This window comes from Delphinus delphis, chromosome 8 (assembly GCF_949987515.2).
Source record: "Delphinus delphis chromosome 8, mDelDel1.2, whole genome shotgun sequence".
In the NCBI taxonomy this organism is placed as follows: domain Eukaryota; kingdom Metazoa; phylum Chordata; class Mammalia; order Artiodactyla; family Delphinidae; genus Delphinus; species Delphinus delphis.
Window position 1 is genome coordinate 23915932 of NC_082690.1, and position 16608 is coordinate 23932539.

General features: G+C 34.1%; 1 protein-coding gene across 5 annotated transcripts in view; it reads left to right on the forward strand.

The window, feature by feature from the left end:
* RDX (radixin) overlaps window positions 1-16608 on the forward strand; it is a 102670-nt gene that overhangs the window by 70869 nt on the left and 15193 nt on the right. For 2 of the 5 annotated variants that reach the window (XM_060017988.1, XM_060017989.1), the window contains exons 13-15: window positions 1274-1516; window positions 2465-2625; window positions 10410-10611. In XM_060017988.1, coding sequence (XP_059873971.1) covers window positions 1274-1516; window positions 2465-2625; window positions 10410-10611 — 606 coding nt within the window. Of the gene's footprint in view, window positions 1-1273; window positions 1517-2464; window positions 5056-10409; window positions 10612-16608 lie in introns of those variants that run through there. The other 3 variants (XM_060017990.1, XM_060017991.1, XM_060017992.1) reach the window with 2 other exon arrangements.

Below are 16608 nucleotides of genomic sequence, written 5' to 3' on the forward strand. Positions count from 1 at the left end.
CCACTTTTTTTAATCTGTTCATCTATTGATGGACACTTAGGGTGCTTCCATATATATCTTGGCTATTTCATTCTTTTGCATGTGGCTCTCTAGTTTTCCTAGCACCACTTATTGCAGAGACTGTCCTTTCCCCAACCTATATTCTTGGCTGCTTTGTTGTAAGTTAATTAACCATATATGTGTGGGTTTATTTCTGGGCAGACTATATTCAGAATTGAACCAAAAAGTCTTTTATAGCTAATTTGCCAGGCCAGTGTCCAGAGTAGGACTTTGCATTGCATCTGTTTGCTCTAAGTCTCTTTTAAAGTAGGACAGTTCTTTTTTTTATGATATTGGTTTATTAAAAGGACCCACAGATTGTCCCTCCTCCTGTATTTGTCTAATTCCTTTCTTATGGTGTCATTCAGCTTGTCTTTTTATCATCAATATTTCTTGTAAGCTGGAAGATAAACCTAAAAGTTTGAAGGATTCAAGTTAAAAATTTCTGGCTATGATGCCTCATAGGTGAGACTTTCAGATATTTTATCATCCAAACTAGAACACTTTTGAGAGTGAAAGGGGGTGTTGTTAATAATTACACCAGGACAACAGTGTAAAGCAGTACTTTTCCAGACAAACCAGCACAATAGAATTACTCAGATAATTGGTGACGTTGGATACTTCCTGTTATATTATATCAGAAGACATTTAATATCTGATTAACCCACCATTAGTTGTTTTAATTGATCGTTGGACTAGAGTAATAACAGTCTGTTTCCTCCATTGTCTGGTTATATTTTATCGTTGCTAAAACGTAATCTATTCGATGTGGAATTCTTTGGCATTATACTTATATCCGTTTTCTCATCAACTATTTGTATAACAATTTTAGCAACAGTTGATAATCCTTGCCAGAATTAATAATTTTATTAGGGTTTTGCACAGTGGTGTCTTTAATTCTGTCATGTAATAAGCTTTTATCAATAGGGCCTGTTTTCATTACCCTGAAATATAGCTTATATTAGAAAGAAAGGATAATAACTTGATTTTTTTTTTTGATGTGGACCATTTTTAAAGTCTTTATAGAATTTGTTACAATATTGCTTCTGTTTTGGCTTTTTGGCCACGAGGCATGTGGGATCTTAGCTCCCTGACCAGGGATCGAACCCGCACCCCCTGTATTGGAAGGCGAAGTCTTAACCACTGGACCGCCAGGGAAGTCCCAGGATAACTTGATTCTTTTAATTACCAATTTTCAAAGTAACTTGCTGATAAACTTATTTTTTATGTTCAGGCTTTTGCAGCCCAGGAAGACTTGGAAAAGACCAAAGAAGAGTTAAAGACTGTGATGTCTGCCCCTCCTCCACCTCCACCACCACCAGTCATTCCTCCAACAGAAAATGAACATGATGAACATGATGAGAATAATGCTGAGGCTAGTGCTGAATTATCAAATGATGGGGTAATGAACCATAGAAGTGAGGAGGAACGTATAACAGAAATGCAAAAAAATGAGCGTGTTAAAAAACAACTCCAGGTATTTAAAATTTGCAGTTGTATGCACATTTAAATATAATTTGCATTTTCCCCATTTGTTAAGACAAACTTATTAAAAAAGAAACATTTGATTTTTGGAAGCCTTTACCTCTAGCTGGCCTTGTGATTGGTTTGTAAGTACTTGGCCTACAGTCACGTTATTTCATATTTTCTGTTGTATGTCCCTGTCACCAGATGTTTGTTAGCCTTGTGTAATGAAGCCTTAATTAGTAAGCTATTATTTAATTATAACTTGAGCCATGTTAAAAGTAGAACATAAAATACTGTTTAAAAAACAAATTTCTTTTTTAAACAGTATACATTAAAAAGAAATGATAATTTAATAGACTACCTGTATGACATTACATAATCTGATTTTTTTTGTTGAGATTTTGTAATGGCAAAAGGTCAGTATATTAAATGTACATAATTAGATTAAAATAGTAAATTTTAATGTTACACCTATTAGAGAACTTAATAGAATCAGTTCTCTAATTTTTAAATTCATGAAATCTTTAAATATTAATAAAATGGGGTGATAATTGTAATAAATGTATTAAGACTTTTGGAGAAAACTTCTCTCATGGTATAGAATTTATAACTTACAGTAACATTCAATAACAGCTATATTGAACCTTTTGTAAGTCATTTCAAGTATTAGATGAGAAAGTTCAAGGAAATTTAGAATAATACACAAACTCATCATGGTTGCGGAGTGTAGAAATGAAAGGCCATGGGTATTCCTCTCTAACCACTACCCCCCACCACTACTAAAAGTACAACAAACGTAAACACTTTAAAGAAAAAGATTTCGCAGTGGAAATTTTAATATACTAAAAAGTCAGAGATCTGTTATATTTGTATTTTGTGTCTTTAAACCTCTTTCATAGGTTTTTAAAATCTAAAACAAAAGTTAATAATGGTCATACTTTTTATTTTTTAAACATAGGCATTAAGTTCAGAATTAGCCCAAGCCAGAGATGAAACCAAGAAAACACAAAATGATGTTCTTCATGCTGAGAATGTTAAAGCAGGCCGTGATAAGTACAAGACTCTGCGACAGATTCGGCAAGGCAATACAAAGCAACGTATTGATGAGTTTGAAGCAATGTGAGAGCTGTTATTTTGCATACATGTTCTTCATAAGCTGAACCACCAACAGAGAAAAGCAGGCCTTTGCAGATGTGATGGAATGCATCTCACCTTGCCAAAGCACTTAAACCAGTTTGACTGTGGTAGCTAAAAGACATTTAAGGGGAGCTTTTCAACATTAAGGCAGTGTGATATCATGCTTGGTTTTCTTTTTCTTTTGGGCCAAGGAATGGAGAACAGTGTTCCATCACCTCCTTTTTCACATTTTTCATTTTCCATTTTTTTTTTCTGTTGAAGATTAACACTAATTATCATGTCTGACAAATGTGTATGTATGATTTAAGCACTTTGTACATTTTAAAGGATGGTGGTGACTTAATGAGTGTTTAGGTAGGGCACTCTGTTTTTTCTTCTTCCATATTTTAGCTGCATGTATTTCCACATTCTCTCTCATTCATGTTTCCTCAGTGTGTACTTCTCATACCTTGATGTGCCCTGTAACCATAGCGCTGCCACTATACAGATCATTGGCAGTGATTAAAATGAGCATAGGTGGCAGGGTGGACAGTCTTTCATCACTGTGTAGAAGATGGCTATGAATCATGAAAAGGATTAGAATGTTTAACAGTATAGTGTACAGCTAGTGGTTAATTTTTTAAATCCCAATTTAATAACATTATTGGATATTTGTTATTTGCTTACTTAATTACGGTCATCTTTGACAGCTGAATTGATTGGTGTTTCATCTCCTGTCATCATTTGGTTTTCTTTGCCCACTGATCTTACAAAGGTATAGACAGCAGGTAGTAAGTAGTTCCCTAGGAAAGTTTACTGATGAAACACTACTGCAAATAACAGTTGTCTCTGAAAGATTCTTTCATAGATTGATTTAGAAAAACAGATGTTTAATAAAAGAAAAAGCACATTTGTTGGTAATTGATTATCATCATTAATAAAACCCTGGACCTTGCTAGAAGGGCAGCATATGAAAACAGCAGTCCCGAGGAGGGGACAGTAATACTACCTCACTACTATACCTGTGATGACTGGTCGTTCAAACACAGTGAAGTGTGTAAGCTATATGTTTTATAATACATAGTGATACTGTCAATCATGAAGGAATATTTTTGAGATCTCCTTTTCCTTCAGAATATCTTAGAGTGCTAAATTTTAACTGCCTTTTTGTTGAACTGAACTGTGGGACTCTGATTTGTATTAAAATTGTTAGCGCTCACTGGTATACTATCTTCCTGGAGGGGTGTTGTATGTCTAAGGAAGTGTGTGTGTGTGTGTGTGTGTGTGTGTGTGTGTGTGTTTGAGAGAGAGAGAGAGATTGCCCTTGTAGCATATGACGACGAATGTTTGTACCTTCATTTCTTGATGTAATTATTACATAATCATTTTAGCATATTTGGTTTCTAAATCATTTTGCTTATTTTTTTCAATCTAACTAAAAATACTTAAATTTGGTTAGTTAATTCTATTTTAGAAATTATAATTTTATAGGTTATATTAATTTCAGTTATGTTTTACAAAGAAATCTTTCTAGTTTGAAAGATGTTCAATATTCACAGGTTCTAACATTTTCTTTATTATAAAACATTTAGATTTGGAGATAAGGAAAGCCTTGTTTTCTCTGTGTGGTTCAGCTACTTTCCATTTGGTATTATGCATTCAAATTTACATTTATCTATTAAAATTGCCATTTTGTTAGACATTTTTCATGCACAATAGATTCAAGTTGTGTCTGAAAATATCTCTGTGCTTTTTTGATTTTGCTGACTTTAAAAGGATTAATCTGGGCAGACATTATGAAAAGGAAAGGTTGCATTTAATATATTTTTTGGATTTAGTAGGACAAAAGATAACTGGTTAACCTTGAAGTGACTGTTGTACGGTGGTTGTGCACATGCTTCAAAACACTGTGGAAGAGGACATTTCTCCTTGCAGCACATTAGAGGAACAGATGATAAGCCTTACTATTCATGGTTTAAAGCATGTGTTCACTCTTCCAGAGCATTAAAGTAATTGCCATAATAGGTGAAAACTTGGATTTTTATTGGATTTTTGTTAATTTGCTTCATTTTGAATTGTGTGCACTACCATTCCTACATCAGTTTGATATCAGTGTTGAAAAATTACCAGTTATATTTGCTGTTTATAATCTATTTGTAGATTAGAATTAAAATGGATTTAATCCATTTTTAAAGCTGTGTGAATTTTTCTAAACAGGAACAACTATTTGCAATATGGGTTTTCATTAAACCAATTATAACTTTTATTATTAGCATTTGAGAAGCACATGTTCATATAGCAATGTAAAAATAATGAGTATTTGGTAAATTCCAGCAGGCTTATACTATTAGCATAATTTTGTGTTGTACAATTAAGTTACATCTATAATTTTGGATAACATTCATTGGTTAACAATAAAGTGACAAAAGCTCATGTTTCATGCTTCACTGTTGTTATTTAACATGGATTTCTTGTATATTTCCTGAATATTATAATCTCTATTAGATCCATAAATCATTACATCTTAAAAACAAGTGGATAGGAAAAAATTCAGAATCCTCATACATTTACTCGTTCCCCCAAATTATTTATCTCTTTTGGTATGGAAGTAATAGTGATAATTCTCCAGAAAAGTTAAATCATTAAATTAAATTGACTCTTTTCATAATAGAAAATCATTTAAGATTTCTAGTCATTGCTTTTCTTGTATAGTGTTTAGTTTTCCTAAGGAAGAAGCAGTTTCATTGTCCTTGATTAATCTCACTATTAAAATGCTAATGTTCTTTAAAGAACTGTATACTAAGTGCTTCTTACTAAATTTTATTATAAAGATTATTCTTCTTAAATAACAAGTGATAAATCTGTTTTAAGCATAGTAAAAGCCAGTTGTCTTCTCAGTTTACAGTAATATTGAACTGTCACTTTATTATTTCTATTCTCAAAGACAGGTGGTGATCTCTTTATTCTGGTCCTGTTAGAAAAGAAAAGGGAATTCCGTAGTATAATATTTTGCTTTATGTCTAATTAGAGTTCTTTTTTTAAGAACTAGAATTAGCACTTAGAAAGTTATATCTTACACTGTATTGGAACTCACTCCTGGTTATCATTGGAAAGAGTTCCAATGTTAGTGCTGTGATTAAAAAAAAATGCACATCACTTTCTGTCTCAGTTCTTATTACCTGTTGATTGGTGATATTTTTAGAATTGAAGATAAAAGATTTTTTAGATCCCACAGTATCCCATTTTATGTATGCATAATGAAAATAGTCTTTTAAAATCTAAAACTTAAAACTGAAGTATAGGAATTACTGCCTTTAGAATTAATTTAGTGAACTGATTAGTAAACCCAAGCTTATATGTATTTAATAAGAATAAGGGGAAACGTTTAAATATGGAACTACACTGGTAGACAGTCCTCTTTTCTTTAAGTTTGTTCTAAATGAACAGAACTTTAGCTTTTCTTATTCTGTACTTCATTCTTTTTTTAACTAGGAGATAATCTATTAAATATTCTAATGTGGTTTATCATGTAGAATGACAATATTCTAGTACATTTCAAAAGCACAGTGATTCAGCAGATATGATAACTTCATAAAATGTCAAGGCAGTATGACTCCTCACATTCTACACTGTTCGCAAGGAAACCTTGGCTCACGATCTTGTTTCATATATTAAAGCTTATCACCCTCACTTCCGTGGCTTTTCCAATTAAATAATCTTAATTCCCACTTTTTCCTACTGGACCTATCTTTTTTTAAATTTTATTTTATTTTTTTATACAGCAGGTTCTTATTAGTCATCAATTTTATACACATCTGTGTATACATGTCAATCCCAATAGCCCAATTCATCGCACCACCATCCCCACCCCCCTGCGGCTTTCCCCCGTTGGTGTCCATAGAATTGTTCTCTATATCTGTGTCTCAGCTTCTGCCCCGAAAACTGGTTCATCTGTACCATTTTTCTAGGTTCTACATACATGCGGTAATATACAGTATTTGTTTTTCTCTTTCTAACTTACTTCACTCTCTTTATTACAGTCTCTAGATCCATCCACGTCTCAACAAATGACCCAATTTCGTTCCTTTTTATGGCTGAGTAATATTCCATTGTATATATGTGCCACATCTTCTTTATCCATTTATCTGTCGCTGGGCATTTAGGTTGCTTCCATGACCTGGCTATTGTAAATAGTGCTGCAGTGAACATTGGGGTGCATGTGTCTTTTTGAATTATGGTTTTCTCTGGGTATATGCCCAGTAGTGGGATTGCTGGATCATATAGTAATCCTATTTTTAGTTTTTTAAGGAACCTCCATACTGTTCTCCGTAGTGGCTATATCAATTTACATTCCCACCAACAGTGCAAGAGGGTTCCCATTTCTCCACACCCTCTCCAGCATTTGTTGTTTGTAGATTTTCTGATGATGCCCATTCTAACTGGTGTGAGGTGATACCTCATTGTAGTTTTGACTTGCATTTCTCTAATAAGTAGTGATGTTGAGCAGCTTTTCATGTGCTTCTTGGCCATCTCTTTCTTTTCTTTGGAGAAATGTCTATTTAGGTCTTCTGCCCATTTTTTGATTGGGTTGCTTGTTTTTTTAATATTGAGCTACATGAGCTGTTTATATATCTTGGAGGATAATCTTTTGTCTGTTGATTCATTTGCAAATATTTTCTCCCATTCTGAGGGTTGTCTTTTCGTCTTGTTAATGGTTTCCTTTGCTGTGCAAGAGCTTTGAAGTTTTATTAGGTCCCATTTGCTTTTTTTTTTAATTTCCATTACTCTAGGAGGTGGATCAAAAAAGATCTTGCTGTGATTTATGTCAGAGAGTGTTCTTCCTATGTTTTCCTCTAAGAGTTGTATAGTGTCCGGTCTTAATTTAGGTCTCTAATCCATTTTGAGTTTATTTTTGTGTATGGTGTTAGGGCGTGTTCTAATTTCATTCTTTTACATGTAGCTGTCCAGTTTTCCCAGCACCACTTATTGAAGGGACTGTCTGTTCTCCACTGTATATCCTTGCCTCCGTTGTCATAGACTAGTTGACCATAGGTGTGTGGGTTTATCTCTGGGCTTTCCATCTTGTTCCATTGATCTGTGTTTCTGTTTTTGTGCCAGTACCATATTGTCTTGATTACTGTAGCTTTGTAGTATAGTCTGTAGTCAGAGAGTCTGATTCTTCCAGCTCCGCTTTTTTCCCTCAAGACTGCTTTGGCTATTCGGGGTCTTTTGTGTCTCCGTACAAATTTTAAGATTTTTGGTTCTAGTTCCGTAAAAAATGCCATTGGTAATATTATAGGGATTGCATTGAATCTGGGGATTGCTTTGGGTGGTATAGTCATTTTCACAATATTGATTCTTCCAGTCCAAGAACATGGTATATCTCTCCATCTGTTGGTATTGTCTTTAATTTCTTTCATCAGTGTCTTATAGTTTTCTGCATACAGGTCTTTTGTCTCCCTAGGTAGGTTTATTCCTAGGTATTTTATTCTTTTTGTTGCAGTGGTAAATGGGAGTATCTCCTTAATTTCTCTTTCAGATTTTTCATCATTAGTGTATAGGAGTGCAAGAGATTTCTGAGCATTAATTCTGTATCCTGCAACTTTACCAAATTCATTGATTAGCTCTAGTAGTTTTCTGGTGGCATCTTTAGGATTCTCTAAGTATAGTATCATGTCATCTGCAAACAGAGACAGCTTTACTTCTTTTTTTCCAATTTGTATTCCTTTTATTTCTTTTTCTTCTCTGATTTCTGTGGCTAGGACTTCCAAAACTATGTTGAATAAGAGTGGTGAGAGTGGACATCCTTGTCGTGTTCCTGATCTTAGAGGAAATGCTTTCTGTTTTTCACCATTGAGAATGTTTGCTGTGGGTTTGTCGTATTGGCCTTTATTATGTTGAGGTAGGTTCCCTCTATGCTCACTTTCTGGAGAGTTTTTATCATAAATGGGTGTTGAATTTTGTCAAAAGCTTTTTCTGCATCTATTGAGATGATCATATGTTTTTTCTTCTTCAGTTTGTTAATATGGTGTATCACATTGATTGATTTGCATATATTGAAGACTCCTTGTATACCTGGGATAAATCCCACTTGATCATTGTGTATGATCCTTTTAGTGTGTTGTTGGATTCTGCTTGCTAGTATTTTGTTGAGGATTTTTGCAACTATATTCATCAGTGATATTGGTCTGTAGTTTTCTTTTTTTGTAGTATCTTTGTCTGGTTTTGGGATCAGGGTGATGGTGGCCTCATAGAACGAGTTTGGGAGTGTTCCCTCCTCTGCAATTTTTTGGAAGAGTTTGAGAAGGATGGGTGTTAGCTCTTCTCTAAATGTTTGATAGAATTCACCTGTGAAGCCATCTGGTCCTGGACTTTTGTTTGTTGGAAGATTTTTAATCACAGTTTCAATTTCATTACTTGTGATTGGTCTGTTCATATTTTCTGTTTCTTCCTGGTTCAGTCTTGTAAGGTTATACGTTTCTACGAATTTGTCCATTTCTTCCAGGTTGTCCATTTTATTGGCATAGAGTTGCTTGTGGTAGTCTCTTAGGATGCTTTGTATTTCTGCAGTGTCTGTTGTAACTTCTTTTTCATTTCTAATTTTATTGATTTGAGTCCTCTCCCTCTTTCTTGATGAGTCTGGCTAAGGGTTTATCAATTTTGTTTATCTTCTCAAAGAACCAGCTTTTAGTTTTATTGATCTTTGCTGTTGTTTTCTTTGTTTCTATTTGATTTATTTCTGCTCTGATCTTTATGACTTCTTTCTTTCTGCTAACTTTGGGTTTTGTTTGTTCTTTCTCTAGTTCCTTTAGGTGTAATGTTAGATTGTTCATTTGAGATTTTCCTTATTTCTTGAGGTAGGCTTGTATAGCTATAAACTTCCCTCTTTTGCTGCATTCTATAGGTTTTGGATCGTCGTGTTTTCATTGTCATTTGTCTCTAGGTATTTTTTGATTTCCTCTTTGATTTCTTCTGTGATCTCTTGGTTATTTAGTAACATATTGTTTAGCCTCCATGTGTTTGAGTTTTTTACGTTTTTTACGTTTTTTTCCGTGTAATTGATTTCTAATCTCATAGAGTTGTAGTTAGTAACATGCTTGATAAGATTTCAAAATTCTTAAATTTACTGAGGCTTGATTTGTGACGCAAGATGTGATCGATCTTGGAGAATGTTCCTTGCGCACTTGAGAAAAAGTGTAATCTGTTTTGGGATGGAATGTCCTATAAATATCAGTTAAATCTGTCTTGTCTATTGTGTCATTTAAAGCTTCTGTTTCCTTATTTATTTTCATTTTGGATGATCTGTCCATTGTTGTAAGTGAGGTGTTAAAGTCCCCCACTATTACTATGTTACTGTCGATTTCCTCTTTTAGAGCTGTTAGCAGTTGCCTTTGTATTGAGGTGCTCCTGTGTTGGGTGCATATATATTTGTAATTGTTATGTCTTCTTGGATTGATCCCTTGATCATTGTGTAGTGTCCTTCCTTGTCTCTTGTAACATTCTTTATTTTAAAGTCTATTTTATCTGATATGAGTACTGCTACTCCAGCTTTCTTTTGCTTTCCATTTGCATGGAATATCTTTTTCCATCCCCTCACTTTCAGTCTGTTTTGGGTCTCTTGTAGACAGTATATATATGGGTCTTGTTTTTGTATCCATTCAGTAAGGCTGTGTCTTTTGGTTGGAGCATTTAATCCATTCACGTTTAAGGTAATTATCGATATGTATGTTCCTATGACCATTTTCTTAATTGTTTTGGGTTTTTTTGTTTTTTTTTTTTTTTTGCAGTATGCGGGCCTCTCACTGCTGTGGCCTCTCCCGTCGCGGGGCACAGGCTCCGGATGCACAGGCCCAGCGGCCATGGCCCACGGGCCCAGCCGCTCCGCGGCATGTGGGATCTTCCCGGACCAGGGCACGAACCCGTGTCCCCTGCATCGGCAGGCGGACTCTCAACCACTGCGCCACCAGGGAAGCCCTTGGGTTTGTTTTTGTAAGTCCTTTTCTTCTCTTGTGTTTCCCACTTAGAGAAGTTCCTTTAGCATTTGTTGTAGAGCTGGTTTGGTGGTGCTGAATTCTCTTAGCTTTTGCTTGTCTGTAAAGCTTTAGATTTCTCCATCAAATCTGAATGAGATCCTTCCTGGGTAGAGTAATCTTGGTTGTAGGTTCTTCCCTTTCATCACTTTAAGTATATCATGCCACTCCCTTCTGGCTTGTAGAGTTTCTGGTGAGACATCAGCTGTTAACCTTATGGGAGTTCCTTTGTATGTTATTTGTCGTTTTTCCCTTGCTGCTTTCAATAATTTGTCTTTAATTTTTGACAGTTTGATTACTATGTGTCTCAGCGTGTTTCTCCTTGGGTTTATCCTGTATGGGACTCACTGCTTCCTGAACTTGGGTGGTTATTTCATTTCCCATGTTAGGGAAGTTTTCAACTGTAATCTCTTCAAATATTTTCTCAGGTCATTTCTCTCTCTCTTCTTCTGGGACCCCTATAATGTGAATGTTGTTGTGTTTAATGTTGTCCCAGAGGTCTCCTAGACTGTCTTCATTTTTTTTTTTTTCATTCTTTTTTCTTTATTCTGTTCCACAGCAGTGAATTCCACCATTCTGTCTTCCAGGTCACTTATCTGTTCTTCTGCCTCAGTTATTCTGCTATTGATTCCTTCTAGTGTAGTTTTCATTTCAGTTTTTGTGTTGTTCACCTCTGTTTGTTCTTTAATTCTTCTAGGTCTTTGTTAAATATTTCTTGCATCTTCTCAATCTTTGCCTCCATTCTTCTTCCTGGATCATCTTCACTATTATTATTTTGAATTATTTTTCTGGAAGGTTGCCTATCTCCGCTTCATTTAGTTGTTTTTCTGGGGTTTTATCTTGTTCCTTCATCTGGTACATAGCCCTCTGCCTTTTCATCTTGTCTATCTTTCTGTGAATATGGTTTTTGTTCCACAGGCTGCAGGATTGTAGTTCTTCTTGCTTCTGCTGTCTGCCCTCCTGGACCTATTTCTTAATATCTCTATCTTTAGTGATTTTAAGAGCTGCCGTTTTCCCTCTGGAAAGATGATGACTTTTTGCTTTGTTGCCTCAATACTTCAACCTCTCTTAAACTGTGATAACAAGAGTTTTCTGATTTGAGGTTACATATGCTGCTTTAGGAGTTGAAGTATCTATCCATCATTATTCCTCACAGAATTTTAAGGTTAATGATTGTGACTAAGATAATTAATTACCCCATGGCACATCTTTTAAATTCAGGTTTATATTTGGCTTGAGTTCCCTAGCTACTAATGGTTCCAGGTTCTTATTTAATGACCGTCATTTAGCCAATACACTTTTATTAAGTATGTTCTATATTCTAGGATATAGAAGCAAGATTAGAATGACAGTGACCCTTTGTTTTGGACTATCTTAAAAAGTGAAACTTCAAATATTTATCTTATTTCTTGGATCATTTGCAATAATCTGTTACAATACTAGATTTCTTTTAAGATGGCAACACATTTTGTTGACTCATGTTATTTGTATGCCCAGATTCCTCTGTGCTTGTATCTAGTCAGTTGCTTCCATCCTTGTAATTTATTACTCTGTTTTAATTATTCACTTATATTTAATGAACATTTTTAAAATTTAGGTTCACTTTGGTAATTATGCATGTCAGTTAGTTTGCTCCTAAAAGTAGTTTACTGGTTTTAGTTTATCTTTAATAAGTCTATATAGCTAAATGTACATCTTGGTAACATGGGATCAGAATTTCTGAGATTTATGTAATAATCCTTGGAAAAATTCCTTTTGATAAAATGTGGATTTGTTATATCAAATTCTTCTTGTGCTGTGTTACAATGTATGCGTGATAGTTCTTAACTTTTTGCAAGTTAAATTAAAATGTTTTCCCTTTGTTTTAGACCTAGAAATGCAAGTATGTCTTAGACTCTTAAAGCAGTACTACCTTCTCCCTCCCTTTCCTTTTGTTTATACTGAAAAGTCTTTGTTATTCAGATCTAGCGTTTGAGTCTTATATGCCATCATTCCATTTATGTAATTATTTGCTTTTAAATTTTAGCTGATTTGGATAAAATGATACACTGTGTCATGAAGGAGACTACTACAACATAAAGAGCAATAGAGGAAAATAAGCAACTGGTAGAGAATAAGAATACACAGCAGTTTCTCAAGTATGCTTGTTCTCTGATAAATTGCTTAATTTTCATTTTATAGGTCAAATTTTAAACACTGATCAGTATTTAAAGATATCCCAAAAAATAAAGTGCCTAATTTAGAAGTTTTTCTAACTTTATAGAAAGACTCATTTTATACCCAATTGACAAACCAGTCAGTATATAGTAATTAGTAATCTGTATCAAGTACTGTGAAGTTCAGTGGAGTTGGGAGATTTCAGTTGAATCTTCATTACTGTATTGTGTTAAAATATATGTAAGATTTACCATTTTAGCCATTTTCAAGTGTTCAGTGACATTAAGTATATTCACATTGTTGTGCAACCATCACCACTATCCATCTCCAGAACATTTCATCATCCCAAACAGATTCTCTGTACCCATTAAATACTAATTCCCCATTCCTCCCTCTTCCCAGTCTCTCGTGACCACTATCCTAATTTCTGTGCCTTTGAATTTGACAATTCAAGGTACCTCACATAAGTGGACTGACTCCTATATTTGTCCTTTTGTGTCAAACTTATTTCACGTAACATAATGTTTTTCAGGTTCAGCCACATTATAGGATGTATCAGAGTTGTTTTTTTTTTTTTAAGGCTAAATAATATTCAGTTGTATGTATATACCGTATTTTCTTTATCCATTCATTGGTTAATGGCCATTTGGATTATTTCCACATTTTGACTATTGTGAACAATGCTGCTATTATGTACATTGGTGTACAAGTATCTGTTCGAGTTACTGCTTTCAGTTCTTCAGTATATACCCAGAAATGGAATTGCTGAATCATATGGTAATTCTGTGTTTAATTTTCTGAGGAACTGTCAATACTGTCTTTCTCAGCAACTGCATTATTCCCACCAGCAATGCATAAGGGTGCCAATTTCTCCACATCCTCACCAACAATTTTTATTTTTTGTTTGCTTGTTTGTTTGTTTGTTTGTTTTTTGGCTGTGCCACTTGTGGGATCTTAGTTCCCCGACCAGTGATTGAACCCAGGCCACAGCAGTGGCTGAGTCGTAACCACTGGACCACCAGGGAAGTCCCTTTATTGTTTGTTTTTGATAATAGCCATCCAAGTGGGTGAACTGGTGTCTCATTTTGGTTTTGATTTGCATTTCCCTATGATGCATTTCTCTCTTATGTTGAACATCTTTTCATATGCTTATTCACCATTTGTATCTTATTTGCTGAAGTGTATATTCATGTTTTGACCATTTTTAAATTGTTTTTTGTTGAATTGTAGGAGTTCTTTGTATGTTATGGATGTTAGTCCCTTATCAGATACGTGAGTTGCAAACATTCTTCCATTCTGTGAGTTGCCTTTTTATTCTATTGATAGTATCTTTTGATGCACAAGTTTTTAATTTTGATGAAGTTTAATTTTTCTGTTTTTCTTTTGATGCCTGTGCTTTTAGTCTTGTGTTTTTTAAAGAGACAGAAGAGAGATTATGTACAATGGTCGAAGTCTAGAGAGATGAAAAGTACACTGTCTTGACTACAATAGAAAATGTAATTTCCTGTGTATCGACTGCAGGATGATAAAGCTAGAGTAGATTGGGTCAGGAATTTATGGAGTCTTTAATCCTCTGCTGAGGTGGTTTAGTTTGATTTGAAGACATCTGGTGCCTTTGGGAATGCAGTTACAAAAGGGAATAATAGCTAAACTTTGCTCCAAAGGAAAATTCATGCTGCTATGTAAAGTATACTAGAAAGTGCTATAATGTAATTAGCCTGAAGAAAATCTGTGGTCATGGGAATGATATTACTACCTTCTGAGTAAAGGAAATATGTAGATGTATTTTGCTCTCATGTTCACTATATGTAGTAATGTTTTTCCTTCTGCTTATTTTCCAAATGACCTCTTTTGAGGACAGTTAAGACCTCTGTTTTATCCGTGACCTTTTAAGGATGCGTTCTTTAGTGGCACAAAAAGAGAACTAGAAATTAAAGACACCCAAGAACAAATGGATTTGATTCTGAGTTCTAATTGCAGGTCGTTGTACTCTATTGTGCTCTAGTTTTATAAGCAGTTTCATAGTTCTGAATTAGATTGTCTGTTTCAGAGCATTTCTCTGGAATCAGATACAGACATTTAGATTCCAGATTCATTGTGTCACTAAAATGTAATGACCAAATGTTAATATCCATGTACTTTTGAATTATTAATACTTGTTTATAGTTGAAAAACTATTACTGCAGAGTGTGCTTACAACAGTTCTATCAACATCCTTTTGCTCTCAGATGATTCTAATAATGTAGTGACTGGAAGAAACTTGAAGGGTTTTTTGAAATAGGTTTTAAGGGGTTAGGGAAAAAAAGTTCTTTCAGATCATTATGAAGGGGTGTTATATTCATCAGAACACAACTCAATGAAGATTATCTCAGAATATATACACACAATTAACTATTCACTGGCTGTGACAGCTTTGAACAAATTACTTTGGAAATTTCTGTAGGTTTTTTAAAGTTGAGAATCATTTGATTATGCTCATCAACTTAACTTTCTTGCTAGATTTGATTCATGTGCTTATGCCCAAATGATATGTTAGGTTTTTTTTTCCCCTTATTTTTGCTTATTTTGCCTGTTTTCCTCAAGCAATTTGGTCATCTAAGTTACAGGTGAATGGTTTTCCTCCCCACTAACTTTAAAATATGGTGGTTTATCATTGGTATGTAGATTAAATGTAGAATTTTGCAACTTCTTAATTTGTGTGTTTTAAAAGTACTTTCTATCAAAAGACAAAATCAGAGTATGCAAAAGGAAATCATAATCAAACATCTGTTTACTTTCTTTTAAATTCTTTAATTAATGTTTGCAAATGTACTGCATGATAGCACATTTTAGTTTCTTAGAACTTTTACATTGATTAAACTATCATTTTTTTCAAGAAATATTAAAATCTTTAAAAGGTACTTGATTATAACTATGAAAAATGTTTTTGTTGGTAGGGTCAAAATCAAATTACATCACTACTATTTAACAGTTTATATGTGTTCTTAAAATACCTTAAGAGAATACCTCCATTTTGTAAAAATTAGAGTATCAAACAGTATAAAACATGAAATTAGAAGCCAGAACCTAACCATCTGAATAATTTATAATCTAGTTTAATGTGCTGGGCCACATTACATTTCAGTATAAGCTGATGTTTTAAGAATGTTTATAATGAATTGGGGGGACATAGGCTATATCAAAGGCTTTGAATCAAAATGTATAGAAAATATATCAATTGGAGAAATAGTTTTATCTTTAGAGGAGATTATTGGCATTAATGTTTTAGGAATATTCTCAAGCATTAGGAAGACTGGAAACCAATATGTCTTCTAGATTACTGATGTGATGTATACAGGTAGGAAAGTGTTCTCCACTACCTTATTTTTGAGCAATTATGCCTTAGTTCTTAGGCATTACAAGAATTTATGGATTTTTTCCCATAAAGTAATAAGATTAATACCTACATACATATGCATTCATAGATGCAGTCCTTCTTCCAGTGATTTACAGAGCAGTTGCTATTTATGCAAAGCACTGGTAGAGTTATGGGAGATAGATGTGACCCTGTGACTGGGTCAAGGAAATTGTAGTTAGGGACTTGGGACGTGGACTCAAATTAAGGTACAGAAAGTAAAAGTAGTGAAAACCAAAAGAAAAATTGAGATAAAATGTTCAGGAGTTAAAATGAGAGGTTATTAGTAGGTGCTAATTAGCATACAAAGAAGCATGATATTGACTTGATTAATGAGGCCGGGAAATATATTCTTCATTTATAAAATTACAGCTGCTGGGGAGCATCAAAGTTATAAATTAATCA